Source organism: Mesocricetus auratus, unplaced genomic scaffold (genome assembly GCF_017639785.1).
Source record: "Mesocricetus auratus isolate SY011 unplaced genomic scaffold, BCM_Maur_2.0 Super-Scaffold_100021, whole genome shotgun sequence".
In the NCBI taxonomy this organism is placed as follows: domain Eukaryota; kingdom Metazoa; phylum Chordata; class Mammalia; order Rodentia; family Cricetidae; genus Mesocricetus; species Mesocricetus auratus.
Window position 1 is genome coordinate 7,518,763 of NW_024429202.1, and position 25,849 is coordinate 7,544,611.

Consider the following 25,849-nt stretch of genomic DNA (forward strand, 5'->3'; position numbering starts at 1 on the left):
ACACTCGGGATACTAAAACTTAGCGCAAACGTCTTTAGGTTTGCAGTTCTGGATCCCGGGGGACTGGAGACAGAAGCAGCAGAGTCAGGACCAGGATCTAGAAACCGGCCTGCTCTGGGTACCGAGACTTCCTACCTAGCCCCGGAAGTACCGCAGGAGTGGGCGGGCCCTCGCTCGAGGCGGAAGTGAGGGGCGGTCCGGACTAGGGGGCGGGGCATGGCTTAGGACCGGGTCCCGAGCCCTGTCACTCTGGTCTTCCCCCCAGGTGCCGAGTCTATGGAGCGGCTTCTGGCCCAGCTGTGTGGCACCGATGCGGCGCGGCCGTTCCCGCTGTGGGAAGGGGACACCACGGGCCACTGCTTCACTCAGCTGGTGCTCAGCGTCCTTCCCCACGCGCTCCTCGCTGTCCTCAGCGCCTGCCACTTGGGCACCCCAAGGTGGGTAGACCGCCGGGAGACGCCGGCTCGCATCTCCCAGGTGTCGCTGGAATTGCAAAGTCTCTGGAGTAGGGCAGAGGCAGAATCAAAGCTGACTGGTTCGCACTTAGTTGAACAGGTCACCTACCTTCTCTGACTCTCAGCAATGTTGAGAGAGTCGAACGAAACACGGCGTTTAAACAGAAGTGTGGCTCCTGGTGTATCCTTAAAGCCTAAAGCCGTCAGTGCATCTCTCTTGCAGAGTTTTAAACGTCCAAACACAGCTGCCGTGAAATGGAGGCAAACATGGATAAACGTTTTAGCTAACTAAAAATGATGACTTGTAAGTTATAGGGCCAGTGGTACACCCCTTCCGTCCATAAAACCCTGCTACGCTACTCCCTACTCCAAAAGCAGGTGCAGATTTAGCTGAAGGGAAGCTGTACGAAGAACAAAATCAAGACCTTAGAACCGTCTTGGCTTAGTGTTGTAAGATGTTGGTGCTAAACTCGCCCTGGTTTTATATTTAGTTCTTGAATGGCCAAGTTAGTTTTTTTTTTAAGATTTACTTATTATATGTACACTGTTCTGCCTGCATGTCAGAAGAGGGTACCAGGTCTCATTATAGCTGGTTGTGAGCCATCATGTAGTTGCTGGGAATTGAACTCAGGACCTCTAGAAGAGCAGTCAGTGCTCTTAACCTCTAAGCCATCTCTCCAGCCCCCAAGTTAGTTTTTCTATCTCTTTTGCAGAATGAGGCAAAAGCTTAGAGGAGGTTAGCACAGATACCCACAGCCTGTGCAGATTGATCCAGTCAGAGCAGGTCTTGGGAGGCAGAGGCAGGTAGATGTCTGTGAGTGCAAGGACAGCCAGGGATATGTAGCCAGACTCTGCTGTATCAAAAAAAAAAAAAAGTACAGTCCTAACTATGCAAAGGGGCACCTCCCTATAGCCTGAGACAGGAGGGTTATTAAGTCAGGCTGGTCTACACAGTGAGGCCCTGTTTTAAAGTGATGGAAAGCAAAACAACCACTGTATTTTGTTTACAGTTAAACTTTTTCAGCATCGCAGTCTGAGCATAATGGACTCCGGTGGGTTGTTTTGTTTTGCTGAAATAGAATGTAGACAAGGCTGACCTAGAACTTAGAGAGATCTGCCTGACTCTGCCGTCCGAGCAGTGGGATTAAAGGGGTGTGTCTCCAGCTTCACCCTCAGTTTTTAAAGACTTGTTTATTTATTTTTCCTGAGTGTATACCTGTGTACCACGAGTGCAGTGCCCGAGGAAGCCAGAGGAGAGGCATCAGATCAACTGGAACTGGCATTTCAGACAGCTACGAGCCACAATATGGTTGCTGGGAGCTGAACCCTTTGGTCTGCTGGAAGAGCAAGCATGCTCTTAACTGCTGAGCCATTTTTCTAGTCCCAATTTGTTTTCTTTTTTTAAAAAATTTTATGTATATGAGGGCTTGCCTGCCTGGTGCTGGGGTTGCCTGGTCCTGTGTTTATTTCCATTTGTGGGGAGAGAGGTGTTGAGATGGGATGCCAAATAGCCCAATTTTGTCTTAGGTGAATGGTCCCAGCTCCCAGCTGCTGGGATTACCAGGTGTGCTCCACCAGACCCAGCCTGTATTTGAGGTTTTTTGTTTTTATTTTTCAGGATCACTATGTAGTTTCCTGGTTGGGCTGGAACTAGTTAAGTAGACCAGGCTGGCCTTGAACTCAGAGTTCAAACTGACCACCTGCCTTTGCCTCCCCAGTGCTGGGATTACAGGTGTGTGCCTGGGTCTAGCCTGTATTTCATTCTTTTTTTAAATGTGTGTGTGTGTGTGTGTGTGTGTGTGTGTGTGTGTGTGTGTGTGTGTGTGTATTCAAGTGTATTCTGTTGGGGGCGCCGGAGAGGGGGGGCATGCCTGTGGAGTCCAGAAGAGAGCATAGGATCCTCTGGAGCTAGAGTTATAGGTAGTTGTGAGCTGCCTGACATGGCTGCTGGGAACTGAACTCAGGTCCTCTGGAAGAGCAGCCAAGAGGCCCCCCTGGTGACGCGCACCACTCTTTACAGTCAGGGGAAAGCCTGGAGCAGGGCACTCTGAGGCACTGTAAATGTAGGCTCTCCTGTTAGAAGACAGCTGCACGTAACCACATGTCACCCAAGGGTGCTTCAGACAATTCAAGGGCACTCTAGAAAAAGTAAAACATATTTAATCTTTGTGTAAAATCTGTGAGTTTTTCTAAATAGCATCTCCATGGTACATACCACCTTAACTGAGACTTGTTAGTACCTGTGGCAAAAGAATGAATCAGAAAGCCTGTGGGTAGATTAGAGAATGGATTGAACATCTGGGAAGGCTTCCTGTAGGGCACTGGGGTTCCAGGGTAAAGTAGGGCAGGGATGCCATGCACAGCCCGGGAAGGGAATTCATCCCATCTAGCTGTTTGGAGGTGATGGGCATGCCTGGGCCTGGAGGCAGCCATAGCTCGCCTCTTTATCTCTCTTCTCGTTTTCCCCCAGGACTCCCAATTACATCCGACCTTTCCATCCTGGCTGGCGCCTCCGGCTTGCAGCTTCCTTCCTTCTCTCTGTCTTCCCGCTGCTAGACCTCCTTCCAGTTGCTCTGCCACCAGGGTCACCCCCAGGACCCTTAGGGCTAGAGGTGCTGGCAGGGTGTGTGACAGCTGTGGCCTGGCTCACCCACGGCCTGACCCTGTGGGCCTTGGTTCATTCCCCTCGTGGCCGCTCGCGTGGGCCCTTGGCCTTGGCCCTGGCGGCCCTCCTGCCCGCCCCAGCCCTAGTGCTGACGCTGTTGTGGCATTGCCAGCGAGGGACATTCCTGCCCCCGCTCCTCCCCGGGCCTCTGGGCCGCGCATGTCTCCTCATTCTGCAGCTGGCAGCAGTGTTGGCCTATGGACTGGGCTGGGCAGCCCCTGGGGGGCCACGAGAGTCCTGGACTCAGGAACCCTTGCTGTCCTCGGAGAGTCAAGAAACAGAGGTGGCTGAAGATGGAGAGAGTTGGCTGTCACGTTTTTCCTATGCCTGGTTGGCACCCCTGCTTACTCGCGGAGTCCGTGGAGAGCTCCGGCAGCCCCAGGACATTTGCCGACTCCCCAGAAGGCTACATCCCGCCTATGTGGCCCGTACCTTCCAAGCACACTGGAAGGAGGGGGCCCAACTGTGGAGGGCCCTGTATGGGGCCTTTGGATGTTGCTACCTGGCCCTTGGACTGTTGAAGATTGTGGGGACCATGCTGGCATTCTCTGGGCCTCTACTGCTCTCCCTACTGGTGGGCTTCCTGGAGGAAGGGCAAGAGCCCCTAAGCCACGGCCTGCTCTATGTCCTGGGGTTGGCCAGTGGGGCTGTGATAGGTGCCGTGCTGCAGAATCAGTATGGGTACGAGGTCTGTAAAGTGACCCTTCAGGCGAGGGCGGCTGTGCTGAGCATCCTCTACCGCAAGGCCTTGCAGCTCGGGCCTCGCCGCCCTCCTACTGGGGAGGCCCTGAACCTACTAGGCACCGACTCTGAGCGGCTGCTTACCTTTGCTGGCAGCTTCCATGAGGCCTGGGGCCTGCCTCTGCAGCTGGCCATCACCCTCTACCTGCTGTACCAGCAGGTGGGCATGGCCTTTGTGGCTGGGTTGGTCTTGGCACTGCTGCTGGTACCTGTCAACAAAGTGATTGCCACCCGCATTATGGTCAGCAATCAGGAGATGCTGCGTCACAAGGATGCACGAGTTAAGGTAAGGGGCTTCCGGGCTCCTTCAGCCAGATGGAGATCCCACCCAGCAGCTGAGCAGAGGCGTGTGAGCAGTGCCTCAGCTTGACACCACTCTCTCGTCCCTGTCTCCAGCTCATGACGGAGCTGCTGAATGGCATGCGAGTCATCAAGTTCTTCCGGTGGGAGCAGTCTCTGGGGGACCGAGTAAAGGCCTGCCGGTCTCAAGAGCTGGGCCGCCTCCGGGTCATCAAGTACCTGGATGCAGCCTGTGTGTACCTGTGGGCTGCTCTGCCCGTTGTCATCTGCATCGCCATCTTCGTCACCTACGTCCTCATGGGCCACCAGCTCACTGCCACCAAGGTGAGAGTGGGGAGGGGCCTTAGAGTTACTATTGCTGGGAGGAAACGCCATGACCATAAGCAGCTTGGGGAGGACAGGGTTTATCTCACTCACAGTTCCATACAACGGTCCATCATCAAACGCAGTGAGGGCAGGAACTCAGGCAGGGCAGGAGCCTGGAGGCAGAGCTGATGCAGAGCCCACGGGTGCGTGTGCTGCTTACTGGCTTGCTCCTTAGAGCTTTCTTAGAGAACCCAGGACCGCCAGCCCAGAGATGGCACCACTCACCGTGGGCTGGGCCCTCTCTCATCAGTCACTGATGAAGAAAATGCCCACAGGCTGGCCTCCAGCCAGATCTATGGAGGCAGCTTCTCAGCCCCACCTCTCTGATGATGCTGGCTGTGTCAGGTCGACGTAAGACAGCCAGCGTAGAGGGAGTGGGTGGCCCTAGGAAGAAATGGGAAGGGTTTCTATGGAGTAGAAATGTGCGCTCAGGCCCGCAGTGTTAACGGGGAGTGGGGAAGAAAGAGGATCCCAGGGTTCTCTCTGAGGGATTTTTTTCCTATGATCTTGCATAGATAGCTCTTGGTGTGTGTGAAGGAATTCCTTTCTTCCTCTTCCTTTATCTTCAACTTCCATTCAGGCCCAGAAATGGGGTTAAGTCCTTTTGTGAAAAGGTGCTTTTTCTATTTTTATTTATTTTTTTTTAAGACAAGGTCTCCCTGTATAGCCCATGCTGCCATCTAACTGGGGTTAGGCCACTTTATTTCTATTGACATAGTCTTTGGAGCAGGGGATCCATATTCTAGTGTTAAGTCTGGCCAAGGCTAGTGACCTTTGTTGTCACTCGGAGATTATGGGAAGTCTCTGAGTGACCCAGGTTATGTGCTTATCAAAAGACGCGTGGGGGTTTGTGTGTAGCTCCACATGAGAGCCTGTGCTCACCATGTGTGAGAGTCTGTGGTTCCGTGTCAGAGCCTGTGCTCACCGTGTGTGAGAGTCTGTGGTTCCATGTCAGAGCCTGTGCTCACCATGCTCACCATGTGTGAGAGTCTGTGGTTCCGTGTCAGAGCCTGTGCTCACTGTGTGTGAGAGTCTGTGGTTCCATGTCAGAGCCTGTGCTCACCATGCTCACCATGTGTGAGAGTCTGTGGTTCTGTGTCAGAGCCTGTGCTCACCATGCTCACCATGTGTCAGAGTCTGTAGCTCCATGTCAAAGCCTGTGCTCACCATGTGTGAGAGTCTGTGGTTCCATGTCAAAGCCTGTGCTCACCATGTGTGAGCAGTCTCTGGGTCTCAGCATCAAAGATAGTAATCTGCAGCCAGGCGCAGTGGCACACGCCTTTAATTAACTTGGGAGGCAGAGGCAGGCAGATCTCTGTAAATTAGAGGATAGCCTGGACTACAAAGCAAGTTTCAGAATAGCCAGGGCTGTCACACAGAGAAACCTTGTCTCAAAAAACAAACAAACAAAAATAGTAACCTGTATTCTTAAGGAACACTTAGAATTTCTAGTTTTCTTAGAATGGCCATCTTGTCTTTTGGGTGGGGGTCAAGATCAGGTTTGTCTTTGTAGCCCTGGATGTCCTAGAACTTGCTGTGTAGACCAGGCTAGCCTCTGCCATTTCTAACCCCAGGGTAGCCCAGCCAATTCCTCAGGTCTGCTGCTGTCCTGTTTTTGCCTCCATAGATCTGTCCACAGAGCTACCCCTAGAGCAAGACTCAGGGAATGCCCCACCCTTACCCCCACCCCACCCAGGTGTTCACAGCGCTGCCCCCACCCCCACCCCCACCCAGGTGTTCACAGCGCTGGCTCTTGTGCGTTTGCTCATTCTTCCTCTCAACAACTTCCCCTGGGTGATCAATGGCCTCTTGGAGTCCAAAGTCTCCTTGGACCGGATCCAGCGTTTCCTAGACCTTCCAAACTTCAACCCTGAGGCCTACTACAGCCCTGGTAAGGGGACAGGGGTTAGAGGGAAGAACCCAGCACATGGTGAGGGCTTGATATCTTTTTATATTAAAACTTACCTTATTTTCTGTGTATCTGAGTGTGAGTATTGCACCACATGTGTGCAGTACTCATGGAGTCCAGAAGAGGGCACCAGATCCCTTGGAACGAAAGTTAACAGGCGTGTGCTTTATGGTGCAGATACTGCGAACCAAACCCGGGTCCTCTGGGAGAGTGCTCATAACCACTGAGTCATCTCTCCAGCCTTAGCCTCTTGGACGCTGTGCATAGATGCTTCCAGGCTGAATTAGCTACAGCCGGTAGATGAGGGACAGGAGACTCAGTGACGTGCCACTGCTTAGCCCATTACATTCCAGCGGATGACCGGTGCATGAGGCGCATAGGATGAGTGGATTCTTCCCTGCTTAGATCCCCCCATGGAGCCGTCCACAGTGCTGGAGCTGCGTGAAGCCCTGTTCTCCTGGGACCCGATTGGAATAAGCCAGAAGACTTTCATCAGTCACCTCCAAGTGAAAAAGGTTTGTGGTACAGACAGCCTGGGAGCGTTCCTGGAAAGCAGGGTGCCCCAAGGGGTGTACAAGGACTAATGCCCTCCACAGGAAGGATGGGCCTGGGCATGCAGGTTCCGATATGAGGGGAAACAACCCCTCACGTATACATCTCACTCCTCCAACCCATCTTCTCACACTGGTCACACACCCACTTAGTCCACAGGTTTGATTCCCCTCCAGTGTCCCTTTCCAGCTGCAGGGTTCAGAACTGATCCCGGGGATTTTTCACTGTTATTTCAGGCAGGGAACCTGAGAGGCAGGGCAAGCAGCTCCTCCCAAGGACTTTTTTTTTTTTCGAGACAGGGTTTGGAGCCTGTCCTGGAACTCGCTCGGTAGACCAGGCTGACCTCGAACTCACAGAGATCTGCCTGCCTCTGCCTCCCAAGTGCTGGGATTAAAGGTGTGCACCATCAATGCTGGCTCCCAGGGACTTTTACAAACAGCTTAGGTGATCTTCCATTTAGTTTCATGAAAAAAGTCATGCCTTGTGACTCCTGATGCAGCAAAGAGCTTATAATGGGACATTCCGGCAGGACAGTGACTTCTTCACTCTGGCCCCGAGCTTCTGTTCTCCTGACCTTTGTCTAACCTTTTGCCCCATGTCTCAACCCAGAGTTCTCCAGGGCCGAATGGCCTCTACCACATTTGGCTCACGTTTCTGGCTTTTGTTGAATGTTTTATTTTTCTTCTTAGTTCAGGCAAGACAAGGCTGGAATTTTTCAAAGGAATTTTACTAATGTGCTGGGGTTTTTTTACATATAGATAGATAGAAGTCATAGAAACCCACTGGAGCTAGCCTAAGCAAACAAGAATTTGTAATAAGAATACATAGATGAATCACAGAGTCCCAATAAGAATGTAAATCTTAGAAGCAGCCCAGAACCAGGCCTCAACTTGCAGGGCTCTTGGCTGTCTGCCTGTGTATTGGCCTCATGCTGTCTGTGGGCTCTCCATTGAGCAGAAGTGTGACTGTAGTCAGTCTTCCAGCTCGTAGGCTCTAGCCAAGAAGAAAGAAGCTGCCTGAGACCAGATCCCTCCCTTCCAGAAAGATCAGACACCAGCCTGGTGCCGACTTGCAGATAGGTTGGCCCTGACTTGCATAATGTGGGCATCATGGACAAAGCTGCAAAGACCCCTGCACATTTCTAGATTTTCTTCATGAGCCAGGAAACAGCTCTGTGACTGGACATTGCAACTAAGAAATGAAGGAAGAACAGAATGTTTTAGATTTTCAGGTCTCAAGAAAGCGTGTTGCAGAGCACTGCCCTTTGCCCACTGCGGTGGGAACTGTTCCCTAGCCCAATGGCCTCAGAGACTGGAATCCCTTCTCCCATGCCTGCCTCTGTAGACTATAGGAGTTCCTAGATACTTTCCTCTCCCCTCTAAGGTCTTATTCCCTCAGAGGCCTTTTACAGGTAGTGAAATTGAGACTGAGGCAGATGCAGGCAGTCACTGGGGCCCGTGCTGCCTGAGGGGTGGAGACGCATCTCTCCCTGAAGACTTAACTGAGGCCCAGAGAGGCGTCAGTTGGGGCTTCATCAGTCAAGAACATCCTGAGGGAGGCCAGTGCTCTGACCCGTGTGCCCTTCCCTGCAATCAGGCAGTGCTTAATGCGTGGGTTCCCTGCAGGGTGTGCTGGTGGGCATCGTGGGAAAGGTGGGCTGTGGGAAGAGCTCGCTGCTGGCCGCCGTCACCGGGGAGCTCCACAGGTAAGGGACTTCAGTGTGCTCCTGACTCTCACCTCACTTTAGTAGTCATTTGCTGGGTCCCTGCTGTGTATGGAAATGTTTTGGTAAGTGTGTATGTGTGTGTGGAGGGGTGGGGGCACATGTACCAAAAAGGGTAAGATTCAGCCCCTTTCTAGGGAGGCTTGGGTCTGGATGTAGCTCAATTGGTAGAGCACTTGCCTAACTTGTCCGAAAGCATTGAGTTTGATCCCTAGTGCCACGTAAAACTGGGCATAGTGGTATAAATCTGTAATCTCAGCACTCGGGAGGTAGAGGCAAGAGGAAAAGAAATTTAAGTCATCCTTGGCTGCACAACAAACTCAAGGCCATCCTGGGAAACATGAGATCCTATCTCAAAAAATCAGACAAAACTGGCTAAATAAATGGAGCGGGGAGATCAGTGGTTCTCAACCTTCCTAGTGCTGTGACTCTTCAATATAGTTAGTTCCTCATGTTTCGGTGACCCCAAACCATAAAATTATTTTTGTTGCTGCATCATAACTGCAATTTTGCTACTGTTATGATCATAATGTAAGTACCTGTGTTCTCCAATGGGCTTGGGTTGAGATTGATAGGTGGAGAACACTGGAGTGGAGAGTCATTGCGTTAGGACAGGAAGATAGGGAGGTGAAGATGGACCACACCTGAGTTCCACGGTGTCTACAGGACACTGCTGGGCTGGAACCAAGGAACTGCTTCCTCCAGTCCATAGTGAGCCTACAGCTAGAACCCCTGACCTTAGAGGCTGCCAGCTACATCTGAGGAAGCTTCTGGGAGACAGGGCCTGGGCATGCAAGGACTCAATAAGGAGCTGGTCCCATGCTGCTCGGGCTCTGTGCAGGCTCTGCGGGTGGGTGGCCGTGTCAAGGGCTGGCCCCATGCTGCTGTGGCTCTCTGCAGGCTCTGCGGGTGGGTGGCCGTGTCAAGGGCTGGCCCCATGCTGCTGTGGCTCTCTGCAGGCTCTGCGGGTGGGTGGCCGTGTCAGGGGCTGGCCCCATGCTGCTCTGGCTCTCTGCAGGCTCTGTGGGTGGGTGGCCCTGTCAGGGTCTGGCCCCATGCTGCTCTGGCTCTCTGCAGGCTCTGCGGGTGGGTGGCCGTGTCAGGGCTGTCCAAAGGCTTTGGACTGGCCACCCAGGAGCCCTGGATCCAGTGTGCGACCATCCGAGACAATATCCTCTTTGGGAAGACATTTGATGCCCGGCTGTACATGGAGGTGCTGGACGCCTGTGCCCTCAATGATGACCTCAGTGTGAGTCCCTGTCTCGATGCCCTCACCTTCCTGCTTTCCCACATGTCCCTAGCCCTCCAGACTAGACTTACTTCTCTGGGAAGGGCTTCTGCACAGGTGTCACGTAACTAGAACAAGCAGCCAGCCTCTGGACCCCCAGAGTGTTCAGCGGCTTGGTCCCCACTTCCCTGTAAGGCCCGAGGAGGATGGGGAGGGTGTTGCACACAGCAGCTAGAAGAGACATGAGGCCTCCAAAAACTAGGCGTGGGTTCTCTGTGAGGCTTGCCTCCAGCCACCTAGGAAGGTTTGGAAGAGTCGAGGTCTTACTTAGAATCCTTGGGAAATCTGCTGAGCCCATTAGATTGTCCCAGACCCACAAGCCAAGTGCTAAGATCATCAGAGAGAAGTCATATTTTTCCTATGAATTCTCCAGCCAGGCCCCATACCCGCTCTAGGACTGTGTCACCACTGGCATGCTCAGATAAACACGAGCTTCCCTGGGCAGGAGGCCTTTGACTATGATCAAGGCCATCTCGTGCCCTTATCATTTTTTCACATCCCGTGGGCGAGATGGTTCACCTGCCTGCGCTCTGGTCCCATCTATGAAGAGGAAATGATGCCGACTTTCTAAGGTCTGGCTTCAAATGATACAATTCCTCTGCCATAGTTACTTTTCTTTTGCTGTGATAAAACACCACGACCAAGGTGACTTACAGAAGAAAGAATTTATCGGGGCTTACCGTTCCAGAGGGTGAGTCCATGACCATCATGGCAGGGAGCATGACAGCAGGGCAGGCTTGGCGCTGGAGCAGTAGTGAAAAGGTCACCTCTTAAGACAGTAGTCACAAAGCCAAGAGAGCTACCTGGGAGTAACATTGGCTTTTGTGCCTCAAAGGCTGACTGCAGTGGCGCACCTCCCCCAGCAAGGCAATACCTCATATCCCGATCCTTCCCAAACAGTTCTGCCAACTGGGGCCCAAGTGTTCAAACAGTGGACCTATGGGCCATTCTCTTTCCAACCACCACAGCCTAGAAGGCGTTAACTACATAGAAAGCGTTCAGTAGCTGCCAGGCGTTGGAGTTGGGCTTTTCTCCTTGCCACAAACTGAAGTGCAGTCTCAAGCTCATAAGGCCTTCGATCCCCTCGTTTTCTGTCTTCTCTCAAGCTCATAAGGCCTTTTGATCGCATTTTCTGTCTTTCCTACAGAGGGAGAAGAAAGTGTAGGTGTGGGGCGTTTGTTAACCACTGGGTGTCTGTTCCTTCAGCTCCTGCCTGCTGGAGACCAGACAGAGGTGGGCGAGAAGGGTGTGACCCTCAGTGGGGGACAGCGGGCCAGGATTGCTCTTGCTCGTGCTGTCTACCAGGTAAGTTCAGGCTGGGGGGTGTGGGCCAGCAGGTCAGGGGTGTGGAAGGGGTCCAGCGCTGTGTGCGCTTGGCTGAGCAGGGGCTAGGAATATGTTCTGCATTTGCTTTCTCCCTCCCTAGTCTATATTGCTGGTGATTGGCTATCCTGCCCCCATTTTCGGTTTCAAGGCAAAATAAAGGCCTGAGGTACTGGGGCCCCGCGAAGCCCCAGACCCACATCTCTGGCTTTACACTCAGCTGGAAGGATGCCCCTCATGTGTCATCTCTTGTCATTTCTGATTGCCTTGAGACCTGGGTCCCAGGAGAGCCTCTGAGCCTAGCTAAAGGACTTGGGCCATGGTGCCTGCCATGCTCATTCTGTCCAGGAGAAAGCATTCTATCTCCTTGATGACCCTTTGGCTGCTGTGGATGCAGATGTGGCCAACCACCTGCTGCACAGGTGCATCCTGGGAGTGCTGGGCCACACCACCCGGCTGCTGTGCACCCACCGCACTGAGTACCTGGAGAGGGCTGACGTGGTGCTGCTGATGGAGGCCGGGCACCTGGTCCGAACAGGTAGTGTGGCGAAGAAACCCCTCGCCCTGGTCTGATGTGGAGTGATAGGCGGGGCGTCAGGTGCAGAGCAGGTCCTCCCACCCTTCCACACGCAGTCTGAGTGCAGCTCGCAGGTCTTCCTGCCCCCACACCCCCCGCCCAGCATGAGAACCGGAGAGGGGGACCACACCTGTGTGGCGATGCACCTGAGCTCTTAGAACTAGCAGCCTGGGGGCTTTGAGAGCAGTCATGGGGCTTCAGAAAAGTGAGCAGTGGCCTGAGGGAACCACCTTCTAGTGAAGAAAAGAGCGGCAGAGCTGAGATGGACTTGTCCAGAGGGGCATGGCCACCTGCAGAGCTCACTGGCAAAGCAACAGGAAGAAGTGAGGCCCCGCTGGAATGTCAGGGATTGAGAGAGAGCTTGAGAAAGGCTCTGCAGCAGTGACAGATGATACTGCTGGGGGAGGGGGCTTACTCACGGCAACTTCTGCTGGCTGCACTCCAGGTACACAGCAGGGCACCCATTGGGCCCTACTCAGACCTGCTAGGGAGAATGGCCTCAGAGGGGAGGGTGGATCACTCGCACATTTAGAAAGCATAGTGTAGATCCATACCAGCCGCCTCCCCCTCTTCCTTCCAGGGCCTCCCTCTGAGATACTGCCATTGGTCCAAGCTGTCCCCACAGCCTGGGTTGAGGAGGGACAAGTGACTGACTCAGGTATGGCCCAGAGATGGGAGGAAGGGGCTAGAAACATTCCTTCTTTCTTTGTGTCTGTATGTGTGTCGTGGAAGACATAAGACGGGATCTCACCATACAGCCCTGGCTGGCCTTGAACTTCCTGAGTAGCCTAGATTGGCCTCAAGAGATTACGTCACACCTGTCAGAGGCTGGGCAGTTTGTTGTTGTTGTTGTTTTTATTTTTCCAAGGCAGAGTTTCTCTGTTTTATGCTGGCTGTCCTGGATCTCACTCTGCTTTTTATCAGCACACAATGGAAATGATTTTTAAAGCCTGCCCGCTCCTGTAAAACATGCATGTATCAAGCATAATTCCTCTGAGGTCTTCCTGATTCTCACAGGCAAGTCGCTATCAGTGCAGAGCCTGAATAGAGCAACAGAGGGGCCGGAGGTGGAGGAGAGCACATCTGGTCGTCTGGTGCAGGATGAAAGCAAGTCTGAGGGCGCTGTGGCCCTGCATGTGTATGGAGCGTACTGGAGGGCCATGGGCAGTGGCCTGGCCATCGCCATCCTCATCTCTCTGCTTCTCATGCAAGGTAAGACTGCTCCCTCCACAGCATCCCCAGCCAGTGTGGCAAGTGTTCGTGGCAGTATTAGAACCACCACAAGCAGCCGGGCATTGGTGGCGTACGCCTTTAATCCCAGCACTCGGGAGGCAGAGGCAGGCGGATCTCTGTGAGTTTGAGACCAGCCTGGACTACCAAGCGAGTTCCAGGACAGCCTCCAAAGCCACAGAGAAACCCTGTCTCGAAAAACCAAAAAAAAAAAAAAAAAAAAAAAAGAACCACCACAAGCTCAGAACCTTACCGTGCACTGACAACAGTTGATACAAAAAGTATGCCCCAACTCTGCACCTCCCAGTGATCAGCTAGACTTTGTACCCCATCATAGTCCTCTTCTTTAATGAAAAATTTTTATTTTCTGTACGAGTGTTTTGCCTGCATGTATGTCTGTGCACCATGTGTGTGTTTGGTGCACAAGGAGTCAGAAGACATCATCAAAGCCTCTGGAACTGGAGTTCCAGATGGTTGTGAACATTCATGTGGGTTTTGAGAATTGAACCTGGGTCCTCTGCAAGAGCTGCAAGTGCTCTAACCTCTGAGCAATCTTCTCCAGCCTCCATCCTTGAACTTTTTTGGTTTTTTGAGACAGGATTTCTCTGTAACAGTCCTAGCTGTCCTGGAACTTGCTTTGTGGACCAGGCTGGCCTTGAACTCACGGAGATCTGCCTGCCTCTGCCTCCCAAGTGCTGGGATTAAAGGCGGTGTGCCACCAATGCCCGGCTCCAAAGTCAACTTTTAAAAAACTATATTTTTATGATTTTGAGACAGGGTCTCACTGTGCAGCTCAGGTTGGTTGGTTTGGCCTTGAATTTGCAATTCCCCAGCCTCAGCTTTTGAGTATGGAAATTATGGGTATGCACCACCACACTGGACTTCCACAGGTGTCTTTTGATCTGCCATCTAGGCAAGTTCCAATCTGCAAAACTGGTGATGTTGTCCAGGGAGCTGACAGGTGACAGGCCTAGAACTGTGTCCAGGAGGAAGGACCAAGGGTGGTGGCACCATGTGGAGGCCCAGGGCGAGGGCAGGAGAGGGGAGACCCCACTGCGGTCTGAGAATGTGGATGTCTGAGCAGAACCAAACAGATGAGTCTTTGCAACTTCTCTCGTCCTGTCCGTGTCCAGCCACACGCAACGGTGCCGACTGGTGGCTCTCTCATTGGCTCTCTCAGCTGAAGACAGCCAGGAATAGCTCCGAGGAGGGTCCGGCTTCCTGCAGCCCAGGCTCCACAGTGGTCTTCTCCCCACCGCTACTTCTCTTCGCCTCCAGAAGCCTCTAGTGAGTAGCTGAGGTTGGGAGCAGGTCTGGTGCTCGCCAGGGAGCTCTGGGGAGGGAGGGCAGGCTTGGAGCTGTGTCTTTTAGAGGGAGGGAAAAGGTGGCCCAGAGAAGGGAAGGGCCCCTGACTGAGCCTTCTTTGGGCCACCTATAGTCTCCTCCTCACTCCTCAGCACCCCAGTGTTCAAAGCTGCTTCCAATGGCTCCTCGGATGTCCGCTTCTACCTCATCGTGTATGCCGCCATTGCTGGCGTCAACTCCCTCTGCACCCTTCTCCGGGCAGTGCTCTTTGCAGCGGGCGCCCTTCAAGCGGCTGTCACACTGCACCACCGCCTGCTGCGTCGACTCCTCGCGGTGAGGCGATGGGAAGGTGGGGTATCCCCAGGCTGGTATCCCCCCCCCCCCGTGCGTGGACTGTATTCCACAGTCCCAGTGCATACGGTAGCCTGACAGATGGGGCAGCGTGTAATAGGGCTTGAGTCTAGTGGTTTCAGCCTGCAGGTTCTCATCCATGAAGAGGTGCCAAGGCTTGGCTTCGCAGTTCATACAAGGCCTGTCTTCTCTCTTGTGTTCTTTAGTTCCCTTTTTGTCTGTACTGTTTCCGTTTCCCTCCCCTCCCTTAATGGGCAGCCTTACTAAGGGTATTTCATACGGTACCTTTCTTGTTTGTTCATTACAGAATACCTGTGTTTTATGTGCATGCATATTTGTAATTTTTGTTTCTTGTGCTTGTATTTTTGTTATTGTTGTTGAGAGTGTCTTATTGCATAGCTCTGGCTGACCTCAAACTCACAGAGATCCACCTGCCTCTGCCTCCCAAGTTCTGGGATTAAAGGTGTGTGATATTGCTGGGTGGTGGTTGTGCACATCTTTAATCCCAGAACTCGGGAGGCAGAGGCAGGTGGATTTCTGTGAGTTTGAGGCCAGCATGGTCTACCGAGTGAGTTCCAGGACAGGTTCCAAAGCTATAGAGAACCCTGTCTCAAAAAACCAACAACAACAACAACAAAGGTGTGTTCTATTACGCCCTGCTCTGTTCATGTATTTTTTAAAAATATTTTATTTATTTATTTCATATACAGTCTTCTGCCTGCATGCCAGCAGAGGGCACCAGATCTCATTCAAGGTGGTTCTGAGCCACCATGTGGTTGCTGGGAATTGAACTCAGGACCTCTGGAAGAGCAGTCAGTGCTCTTAACCGCTGAGCCATCTCTCCAGCCCCCTGTTCATGTATTTTTAATCTTAGTTATTAACAGTTTTTATCTTGAGCTATTTCAGAGATCCACTCCTACTGGGAATGGTGGTGCACACCCATAAGCCCAGACTTTGGAAGGTTAAGGCAGGAATCTTTTGAGTCTGAAGTCAGCTTGGGCTACATAGTGAGCTCAAGAGCAGCCTGTGCTGGAGTGAGACCTTGTCTTTAGAAACAAATAAAATTAAAATGCACAGCTATTGTATATTTTGTTCCTTGCTTTCCCGTCTGCATAATAATCGAATTGATTGACATATGGAAAGTGCTTAAGGTAATGCCTGGCACCCAATAATTGCTCACTTAGTTGTTATTTCGTTTAGTTTTGTTAGCAACAGACTCTCACTATGTAGGCCAATCTGGCTCCAACACTTGATCCTCCCTCCTCTGCTCCTGCGCAGTGGGATTCTGGGTGTGCTCTACCACACCCAGGCTCATCCAGATATTATCATTCCCAAGCCCTTTCTTAACCTGCTATGGCCTCACAGTAACGCTGTGAGGTAGTCTTACCCCACTTTGCAGGGGAGGGAACTGAAGAGCTGAGCATTGAGGGTTCCTGGCCAAGGCTAGGTCTGTGGGAGAATCAGTCCATCGGGCTCTGAGGGAACTAACTTCTCCTAAGGATGCCCTGGGCGTCACTTCCAGGCCGTTTGACTTAGTCCCTGCCTCACACAGGGCTGTCCCCACTGTAAATGCGGATGAAGGTACACAAAGTAAAGATAGGAAGAAAAGAATGGTAGTTGAGGGAGGCTGGAACTCACAGAGATCCGCCTGCCTCTACCTCCCGCGTGCTGGGATTAAAGGCGTGCACCATCAAGCCTGACCACCCCACATTTTTAGTACAGATTGAGCGTAGATGTGTTATGGAAAAGTGAGAACTCCCTAGAGTAGGAGGAATAAATACCCTGTTGGACCCATTTTTAAGATGTGGACCAGTGCCCTTGGAGAGAGAAACACACTCCTCGTCTGGGGTCTCGCGTCTCCTAAGTGACAGGCCTGGAATTCAACTTTCAGTCTAAGTCCACCCGAGCGAGCTTTGGTTTGGTTTTTGTTTGGTTTGTTTTCGAGATGGGTTTCTTTTTGCCTCTGTCCTACTGTATAGCTGAGGGCGGCCCTGAGTGCCTTTACCCCTAGGTGCTGCTGGCTTTCTGTGTGTGAGCCAATGGTGTCAGGCTCAGGACCTGGCCCTTACCACACCTTTACCTGGCAGTGCAGCTCTCCAGCCAGCCACATGCAGGGTTTCCTCCCCACATCTGAGGCCCACTTTCTCACTCTTGAAGGAGCACTAAGCAGTCCAGCCCAGAGGGTGGTGAGCACTTGGCATGGCCTTGTCGGGCTGCCACGGGCCTGAGGAACTGGGTCTTCCTCTCCTTGAGATCGTCCCCTCCACGTTCCCCAATCCCTCTTTCCCACACTTGGGGATATGCTTTTCTTTCTCTTTACTGCAGGCCGTGTTTCCCACCTCACCCCTCACCAACTCTTGTTCTTCAGCCCTTGACCTGGTCCAACCACCTCCCTCTTCCAGGCGCCGGTGACTTTCTTTGACTCCACGCCCTCAGGCCGAGTCTTGAACCGCTTCTCCTCAGATGTGGCCTGTGTGGACGACAGCCTGCCCTTCTTCCTCAACATCCTGCTGGCCAATTCTGTAGGCCTGCTGGGCCTCGTGATTGTGTTAGGCTCCGGTCTGCCCTGGTTGCTGCTGCTGCTGCCACCTTTGAGTTTCACATACTATGGAGTGCAGCGCCGCTACAGGGCCTCCTTCCGGGAGCTGCGGCGCCTGGGCAGCCTCACCCTGTCTCCGCTCTACACCCACATGGCTGACACTCTGGCAGGCCTCCCGGTGCTCCGGGCTGCAGGGGCCACTTACAGGTGCGTCTCCCGGCCAGAGTCCGAGGGTGGGGAGGTAATGGAGGAGCACACAGAACCGGGGTTAGAAGTGAAGCAGCCTGCCCTCCTTGGGCAGACAGGGGAGAGGACACGGGAAATCAGAGGAGAGAAGGCGGAGTGGGGTGGGTGTGTAGGTCAGCCTCCAGGAAGGATGCAGGGAGGGGTGAGATCAGGGCAGTAGGGGCGTGGCTTCCCTTCCTTCTGGGTCTCCCCTAGGTTTGAGGAGGAGAACCAGCGACTCCTGGAGCTAAACCAGAGGTGCCAGTTTGCTTCCTTTGCCACTATGCAGTGGCTGGACATTCGACTGCAGCTCATGGGAGCAGCAGTGGTCAGCGCCATCGCAGGCATCGCCCTTGTGCAACACCAGCAGGGCCTTGCCAACCCAGGTACCTGTCACCCTCCTGTTGGAGCAAGTCATCCCAGATCCACGACCCCTGGCATGTCTCCCTCCCCCATCACATACCATTGTCACCCCTACCCAGAGTTCCCTGTGAGGACGTCATCACCTCATTTTAATCTGGAATCCACAGTGGTGGGCCCAGGAGCACACAAGGCTTCTGTGGTCATCATTTCCTTGATCCTCCCTAGCCTTCTGCTCTGCCCCACCCTCTCTAGTCCCTGCCTGCCGTCCTCGAGGCCTCCTCCCCCAGGTGCACCCGGCCTTCCTTCTGCCCAGCCTTCTCTCTCCTCTGCGTCAGGCTGGCTTCCCTTGCTCCACACTCGCTCGCACATGTTGCTCAGTGTCCTGGTCCCCTAGCAGACGCCATTCTTCCCCCAGGGCTGGTGGGCCTCGTGCTGTCCTATGCTTTGTCCCTGACGGGCCTGCTCTCAGGCCTGGTGAGCAGCTTCACACAGACGGAGGCCATGATGGTGAGCGTCGAGCGACTGGAGGAGTATTCCTGTGACATTCCCCAGGAGCCCCAAGGCCAGCCACTGCAGGTGAGTCTCCCCTGCCACCCTAGTGGCTGGCCCTGGGGTGCGGTGGGGAGGGGTGGGGCCCTCCAGTCTTCCCAGCTGCTTTCCTTTAGCTCCCTGCTGTCTTTCCACGTCTCTGAGTGTCTTTGCTTGAGCCACCATTGCTCACTGCACACGCTCCCATCTCCATCCTCCCATCCCCCCCCCCGTTTTCTCTCCCTTGGCTATCACACCAGCCATTCCTCATCCATGCCCCTCCCCCATCCTCCAACCTGTCCTCGTCACCGTCCTTTCTTCACCTCTTCCCCACAGACACCCCACCAGGGCAGCGGGCGGCTGACCCAGGGAAGTGTGGAGTTCCAGGACGTGGTGCTGGTGTATCGGCCAGGGCTGCCAAACGCCTTGGACAGGGTGACCTTCCGAGTGGAGCCTGGAGAAAAACTGGGCATTGTAGGCCGCACGGGCTCCGGCAAGTCCTCCCTGTTTTTGGTGCTCTTCCGCCTGCTGGAGCCCAGCGCAGGGCGGGTGCTGCTGGACGGCGTGGACACCAGCCAGCTGGAGCTGGCTGAGCTCAGGTCTGGGGCACAGGTGGTTTTGGAGGAGGGAAGAGGGCCGTGGGAACTACTCTGGGAAGGCATAAGGAAACCCAGGGCAGCCAATCAGTAGACAAGGAAGACGAGGTGTACAGGTGAGGACAGGTGAGCTGTGACCCCGGCTTGAGTTCATCTCCATCTTTCTTGCACTTCCCAGAATACACCTTCTAGTCCAAACATTAGCCACTGGCTTCTAAAGCAGAGGCTCTGAAGAGCTGTACTCCCAGGTGCCATGAGCCCTGAGGCCTCAGGCTTGGCAGGCAGTAAAAGGGTGACTTGGAGCCTGGGTCAATTGTACTTGGCCACAGGTGATCTCATCTGGAGCTGTAGATGCCCCAACCCATTCCCAGTTTAACTTAGCATCATTTTCTCCTAGTTCCAGAACATGGAAAGGGTAAGGGACTTCATCCTCAGCCCACAGCTCCCTGCCTGCCTCCTGTGTCCTCTCTCGAGTCGTGATGGTTTTATCGTATAGTTTGACCTTCTAGCTCCTTGGCCTCCTCCCACTTAGAAGTCCTCCATCCCATTCCCGCTCTCATTTCCTGCCTCACCTCCCTGTCTCTGGGGTCAGTGCCACGGTTTAGTTGTGACCGCCTCAATGAGGTGTAATCCCTTAAGGCCAGAGTCTAGGCCTTAATGTCTTTGGTACTTCTCACAGTGGAGTAGCCGTGCTGCTCCAGGTATGTGGTGACTGACTCATGATTTGGTGGATAAAGGGTGGGAAGCAGCGGGAGTGACATTCGGATCTCATCCCCAGATTTCCTTAGAAGTGTCAGGCCCCATAGGCACACTGTCACAAGAAGATGGACACCACGTCTCCAGCCTGCCCCCTCCCACCGTATCCTTCCTCCCCAGGTCCCAGCTGGCTGTCATCCCCCAGGAACCCTTTCTGTTCAGTGGGACTGTTCGAGAGAACCTGGACCCCCAGGGCCTACATGAGGACAGGGCCCTGTGGCAAGCTCTAGAGCAGTGCCACTTGCGTGAGGTGATCGTTGCTGTGGGTGAGTCCTGGGTGCCGGCCTGAGGAGGAGCCGAGGAGCAAGGGCGGCCCAGTGGGCGGGTGACAGTGGAGACACTCTGGTCTGTTTATAGGCGGTCTCGATGGAGAGCTGGGCGAAAGGGGCCGGAACCTGTCCCTGGGGCAGAGGCAGCTGCTGTGTCTGGCCAGGGCTCTTCTTACAGATGCCAAGGTAAGAGAGGAAGAGACATCCAGGAGGCAGGCGCGTGTCGAGGGAGAAGGCCGGCTGGAGAGCGGTTTCAGGGAAAAGCTGAAGGTGGGGAACTGTAGGAGGTCGGGTACAGCCTCCCTCTCTTGCTTCCCCTCCCTGTTCCGCACGGTCCAGATCTTGTGCATCGATGAGGCCACCGCAAGTGTGGACCAGAAGACAGACCAGCTGCTCCAGCAAACCATCTGCAAACGCTTTGCCAACAAGACAGTGCTGACCATTGCCCACAGGTGTGAGAATGCTCAGGGCAGTAGAGGCACGGACCTCTGACCCTTACAAGGACACCCCCCCTCCTGAGATCAGACTCCAGGGACAGCTTTGGGTAGGCAGGGGATCAAGGCCTGGCGACCTCAGCTCCTCTTCCTTCAGGTACAGCTCCAGGCCCTCTCGTAGCATATTGTCTGGGAAAACGCTACCATCCTCCCCATAGCCCAGACCCAGGGACTCGAACCTGTGGGGAAAGCCTGTGCAGTCTGCAGGGATCTGGAGGGAGACCGGGTCAGCTTTCTCTTTAGGGCATTGTACCCCATCTTCTCCCACACAGGCTCAACACAATCCTAAACTCCGACCGAGTGCTGGTGCTCCAAGCTGGGAGGGTGGTAGAACTGGACTCGCCCTCCGTGCTGCGCAAACGGCCCCAGTCACTGTTCCAGCAGCTCCTACAGAGCAGCCAGCAGGGAGCCCACTCCCTCCCCGCAGGACCCTGAGCCTCCTGTGGGGACCGGCGCTCCTCCCCCAGGGCTGCTCGGTTACTTCCGTCTGTGGGTCTACCTCGCCTCCACTTCCCCAGGTGGAAGGGCACCCTGTTTCCTCCTTGTAAACCACACACAGGTGGGCTGAAGGCTGCAGCTTCCTCAGAACAGAACCGGCCCACGGTGGGCCTCTTCACCCAGAATTCTGGGCCAGTTTTTCTTCCATAGAAGACCACTTTCATTTTCATAATTTTATTTGATAAAATTCCTATCTTACATTCTGTGTTTTAAAAAAATAGTATTTCTGGTGTGAGGCTGAGATCCAGGCTGGCGAGGAAGGACATCCAGTCTGATGTGTGAAGGAGCTGCGGGAGGGGGCCAGCAAGCCCCGCCTCCGTCACAGGGCTGTGGTCTTGCCAGGCTCAGGGGGCAGGTCTGGAGGCAGAGGGAACCCAGCTGGCAGCATGCTAACCTGGCACTCCTGATCCTGCCGAGCTGGGGCATAGTGCGGGGCTGGGGAGCAGCAGGGTCCAGTGGGGCATATGCCCCGGCGCCATGCCCTCAGGGTCAGCAGCACAGTGGCCAGGACCAGGGCAGCAGTGAGGGACCCAAACACCACCAGGGCCACCAGGCTAGACTCACCTAGCCCAGCCTCCTGCCTCCGCACCACCTCCTTCACTGAGATCCGCAGGAGGCCTGCCCCTGCACTGTGCGGGGCTGGCCCTGTAGCAGCTACAACTATGGCCGAGGTGGGCGTTTGTAGGGTGCCCGTGGTGGCAGGGTCTGGAGCACGTAAGACAAGCTCACACGTCTTGCCACCATAGCCACTGGGGCAGAGGCAGTCAAAGTCATGGATGCGGTCCCGACAGCGGGCCCCTCTCTGGCATGGGCGGCTGGCACAGTCGTCTAGGTTGATGGTGCAGAAGCGCCCAGCAAAGCCCTCGGGGCAGAGGCAGGAAAAGCGGTTTATGCCATCGATACACGTGGCGCCGTTAGCACAAGGTCGCATCAGGCAGTCGTCCACGTCCACCTCACAGTGGGCGCCCGCGAACCCTGCCAAGCAGCGGCATGTGAAGTTGAGGGCAAAACCCTGGTTGTCCTGGCACTGCCCGCCATTCCGGCACGGGGAGCTAAGGTGGGAGAGAGCATGGATGTCACCTTGCCAGCCAGTGTCCTGACCACTGACACCCCCTTTCTTGCTCTGTCACCTTGGGCTGCTCCTTCTGAGTTTCAAATAACCTTATTTTTAAGATGAGAATAAAAATAGCCAGATCACGTGGGTCAATGAGAGACCCTAAGCAATTAGTGCACGGCCAGGCCCCAAGTCAAGGCTCACAGAAGTGCTCTGTATCGTCTGCATGGGCTCCTGTGCCTGTGTCGGAAACGGGGCAAGTCCAGCCCTGTGGCCGTTTCATAATCCACAGGAAGAGCCAGCTCTGGAGGCTGCATGTCTGCTTTTGTGGGGAGGAAAGGGAATCCCAGGAGCCTCTCTCCCCATGCCACCCTCCCACCAAAGCTCCATCTGTGATCAAGAAGGCTTAGAAACTAGGGAGCTAGAGAGTTGGCTAAGTGGTTAAGAGCACTTCTTGTTGCAGAGGACCTGGGTTCGATTCCCAGCACCCACATGGAGGCTCACCACCACCTTGGGCACCAAGCATGGATGTGGTGCACAGACACGCATGCGGGCAAAACACTCACACACATAAAATAGAAAAGAAGGTTGAGAATCTGAACCCGGCACACTTATCACAGTGGGGACTTTGTCCTGAGGTGTCTGTCCTTGCGTGGGTCTGACTCCCAGTCTCCTACTCTCTGACAGTCCCCCCTTTTTCCTCACCACTGGATTCTAGTCTAGCTTCCCCAGGGTCCCAGCACTCACCCTGCCTGCTCACAGGGTCCAGCTTTGCGCTCACAGCCACGTCCATGGAAGCCTGGCAGGCACACACAGTGATACTCACCACCCCCATCGTATACACACTGGCCTCCATTCTGGCAGGGCGACTGTGAGGTGCAGATGTGCTCATCTAGAGAGGAGATAAGGAGAGTGTGGGGTGGCCCCTCTTATTTGGTCCCCAGGACCTGTATGGACCACATCCAACGCTCTGTGAATGTGGCCCATACTTTAGACCCACCCCCGGCCAGTATGGTATGCTGAGGAAACCTATACTGAAGTTGGGTTCTGGAAGTTCTTGGCTTCAGCTCTGGCAGTCTGGGTCAAACTGACTTTAGAAAAGGTACAGCCCTTCTGTGGACTAGTTTCATCATGTTTAAAATGGTACTTTTTTGTTGTTGTTTTTTGAGACAGGGTTTCTCTGTATTGTTTTGGAGGCTGTCCTGGCACTCACTCTGTAGACCAGGCTGGCCTCGAACTCACAGAGATCCGCCTGCCTCTGCCTCCCGAGAGCTGGGATTAAAGGCGTGTGCCACCAGTGCCCAACGGGTACAATTTTTACCAGCTGTCTTTCCAACATCATGAGGTGATGTTGGGGATCCTTTCAGACATCAGGTAGGAATGAGATCAATATTAGATGGTTAGAACAAGGCACAATAGGTGCTCAATAAATAGTAAATATTAGTTCTAGAACACGTGGAGTCTATAACCAATATCTCCTCCATCCTACCTTTGTCACAGAACTTTCCTGCCCAGCCACTGTGGCAGATGCATTGCCAGGGCTGGTGACAGGTACCGTGCTGGCAGCCGGGCATCCTCACACAGCGTTCACAGTGCAGGCCCTCCCAGCCTGGGTCACACCTGGTGGGGAGAGAGCCCAGAATCAGGGTGTGTGTGTGTGTGTGTGTGTGTGTGTGTGTGTGCGCGCGCGCGCGCACGGTAGAACCAGAGCTTTTAGAACTAATAGAATATACAACAGCCCCAAAGGGAAAACAGACCAGCCCCAGATAGAGGGCTGTGCAGACAGACAACAGCATTCAAGTTCAGCGTCTACACTTTTGTCCAGCTTCTCATAATCGGTTTTCTCACATGGAAGCTGAGAAAACACCTCCCTTGAAGGGTATTGTTAAAGAAACAACGCTGTCTGTAAAAGCCTTTGGTGCCATCCCTGGAGCGTGTGGTGACACACATCTGAAATAGTGAGTGATCTGAAGTCACCAGGACTGTCTTCCCTTCAGACTCCAGAACAAGTGGCTGGTGTTTGTTTTGTTTTGCTTATCAGAGTCTCAAGTAGACAGGGCTAACCTGGAATTCTCATCTTCCTGGCCTCACTTCACAATCACTAGGACTTTTGTTGTTTCGTTTTTGTTCTTTCAAGACAGGGTTTCTCTGTGTAGCCCCGGCTGTCCTGGACCTCTCTCTGTAGACCAGACTACCTCTGCTGGGATTAAAGGTGTGTGCCACCATTGCCAGGTGACTTAGTTTTTTATAAGTCCTCCAAGGATGCCTAGTTTCAAATGCTCCAGAACTTCAGCACCTCTCTTGTGTCCGAACTCTTCTGCCACAGAATTTGCCCAGTCTGCCCTGGAGAGTCAGTTGCAGGAGTCAATAAGAAAACACCCATCTTCCCTGAGCCTTTCTTCCCAAGCAATGCTTCTCTTTGTTTTCCTTTCCTGTGGCTCCCTAAGCTTCCCTAAGCTTCAGGTGTTTCTACCGGCATCATGAAGGACCGAAGCCCTTGAGAGAATAAAAACTCGAATATCCAAGCTCTCCAGTAAGGGGCAAAATGAGATAAGGGGAGGGTAGGGGGGCTGGTCATCCTGTTGTGTGAAAACTGTTTCGGGTTTTTGACCTGCTCACGGGTATGGAGAGTCGAAACGTGGGAGCAAAGAATTTGAGGCACGTGTGCAGCAGAAGTTACCTGCAGGAGCCGTCAGGAGCACAGCAGCCGTGGGCCAGGTCACAGTGGGAGCTGCAGTCATCCGCTGAAAGAGATTGGTATAGTAGGTGTGAGTCTGGGTCAGGGTCTGGCTTCCTGGGACGAGGGACTTAGCAGCACTTTCCGTAGACTCGCCAGGCAAAAGGCTGCAGTGCCGTCTGTAGCCGGCAGAGGTCAACGTGCCAGCGAGGACGGCTAACAGGGCCGCGACCCGATCCCTGGGGCGAGCTCACCTCTGGCTGGCTGGCTGCTTGCCCCCAGGATGCACAGCAAGCACATGAGATGTAGGCAGCGGCAGCCGCTGGGCATGGTCAGTTCCGGCCCCAGGAGGGACGGACGGATGAACGGCCAGACGTGTAGACACCTGTGGGATGACACTGGCTAGGAGGCAGCCGGACCCTGAGATAGCGGCACTGATACTGGTTCCGAGTGACAGGAGCCGGAGAAGAGGGACTCAAGGTCTGAACACCAGGGTGGGAAGCGAAAGGCCAGTGGCGAGGAAGGGATGAGCAGGCGAGGGAACCCATTAGCCAGGTCTGCGGGAAAGAGGCCAAGGATGGACAGCAGCGAGCGTGGCCACCGCGCGGGAATGGCCAGCGCTGGGATCGCGGTCCAGGTGGAGGGGTCCGCAGAGATGGGGACAGCGCAGTGAGGCGAGCGCGACAGGATGGGGGTCGGGGGAAGGAGGAACAGCTCCCAGGTCCCGGCCGCAAGCGGTCTCCGGCCGGGTCCTCCGACACCCACCCACCCACCCACCCAGGCCTGGCTCTCATCCCCCTTCTCGCTCCGTCCTGCTCGGGCCTGGGGTCCCCACGCGCGCCCGTGTCCTCCTGGTTTCTCACCTCCGGCTGGGAGGCGACGCGTCCCCAGGGCGCAGAGTCAAGCGGGATCCGACGGGCTGGGCCGAGGGCCGCCCCTAGCTGGCCGCGGGGCTCGGCGCCGAGGTGGCTGCCATGCCAGCCGAGCGCTCGGGAATCTGGGGCTGCAGGCGACCCCGAGCGGCAGCAGCGGCTCCTCGCGCGCGCTCGGCCCCCTGCCAGGGGC

The 25,849-nt window shown here is 54.4% G+C and overlaps 2 protein-coding genes across 3 annotated transcripts; one reads left to right on the forward strand and one right to left on the reverse strand.

Annotated features, from left to right (window-relative positions):
- Positions 1–213: 213 nt before the first annotated feature.
- Abcc10 (ATP binding cassette subfamily C member 10) lies at positions 214–21,253 on the forward strand. Its single transcript, XM_040729321.1, has 21 exons — positions 214–437; positions 2,926–4,147; positions 4,258–4,485; positions 6,262–6,418; positions 6,842–6,951; positions 8,614–8,693; positions 9,789–9,960; positions 11,206–11,304; positions 11,671–11,860; positions 12,480–12,557; positions 12,917–13,111; positions 14,263–14,416; positions 14,587–14,767; positions 17,188–17,531; positions 17,766–17,935; positions 18,328–18,488; positions 18,777–19,039; positions 19,913–20,058; positions 20,150–20,247; positions 20,401–20,513; positions 20,828–21,253. Exons 1-21 carry the CDS (start codon positions 277–279, stop codon positions 20,988–20,990), a joined length of 4,485 nt encoding a protein of 1,494 aa, XP_040585255.1. The 5' UTR covers positions 214–276; the 3' UTR covers positions 20,991–21,253.
- On the reverse strand, positions 21,212–25,849 carry Dlk2 (delta like non-canonical Notch ligand 2). Of its 2 annotated transcripts, XM_040729323.1 has the most exons (7): positions 25,648–25,849; positions 25,039–25,169; positions 24,788–24,851; positions 23,597–23,727; positions 22,855–22,999; positions 21,618–22,105; positions 21,212–21,410 (listed from the first exon to the last, which is right to left on the reverse strand). In XM_040729323.1, exons 2-7 carry the CDS (start codon positions 25,112–25,114, stop codon positions 21,373–21,375), a joined length of 942 nt encoding a protein of 313 aa, XP_040585257.1. In that variant the 5' UTR covers positions 25,115–25,169; positions 25,648–25,849; the 3' UTR covers positions 21,212–21,372. The 2 variants fall into 2 exon arrangements, with proteins under 2 accessions (XP_040585257.1, XP_040585256.1); XM_040729322.1 differs by having other exon boundaries at positions 21,212–22,105; positions 25,648–25,848.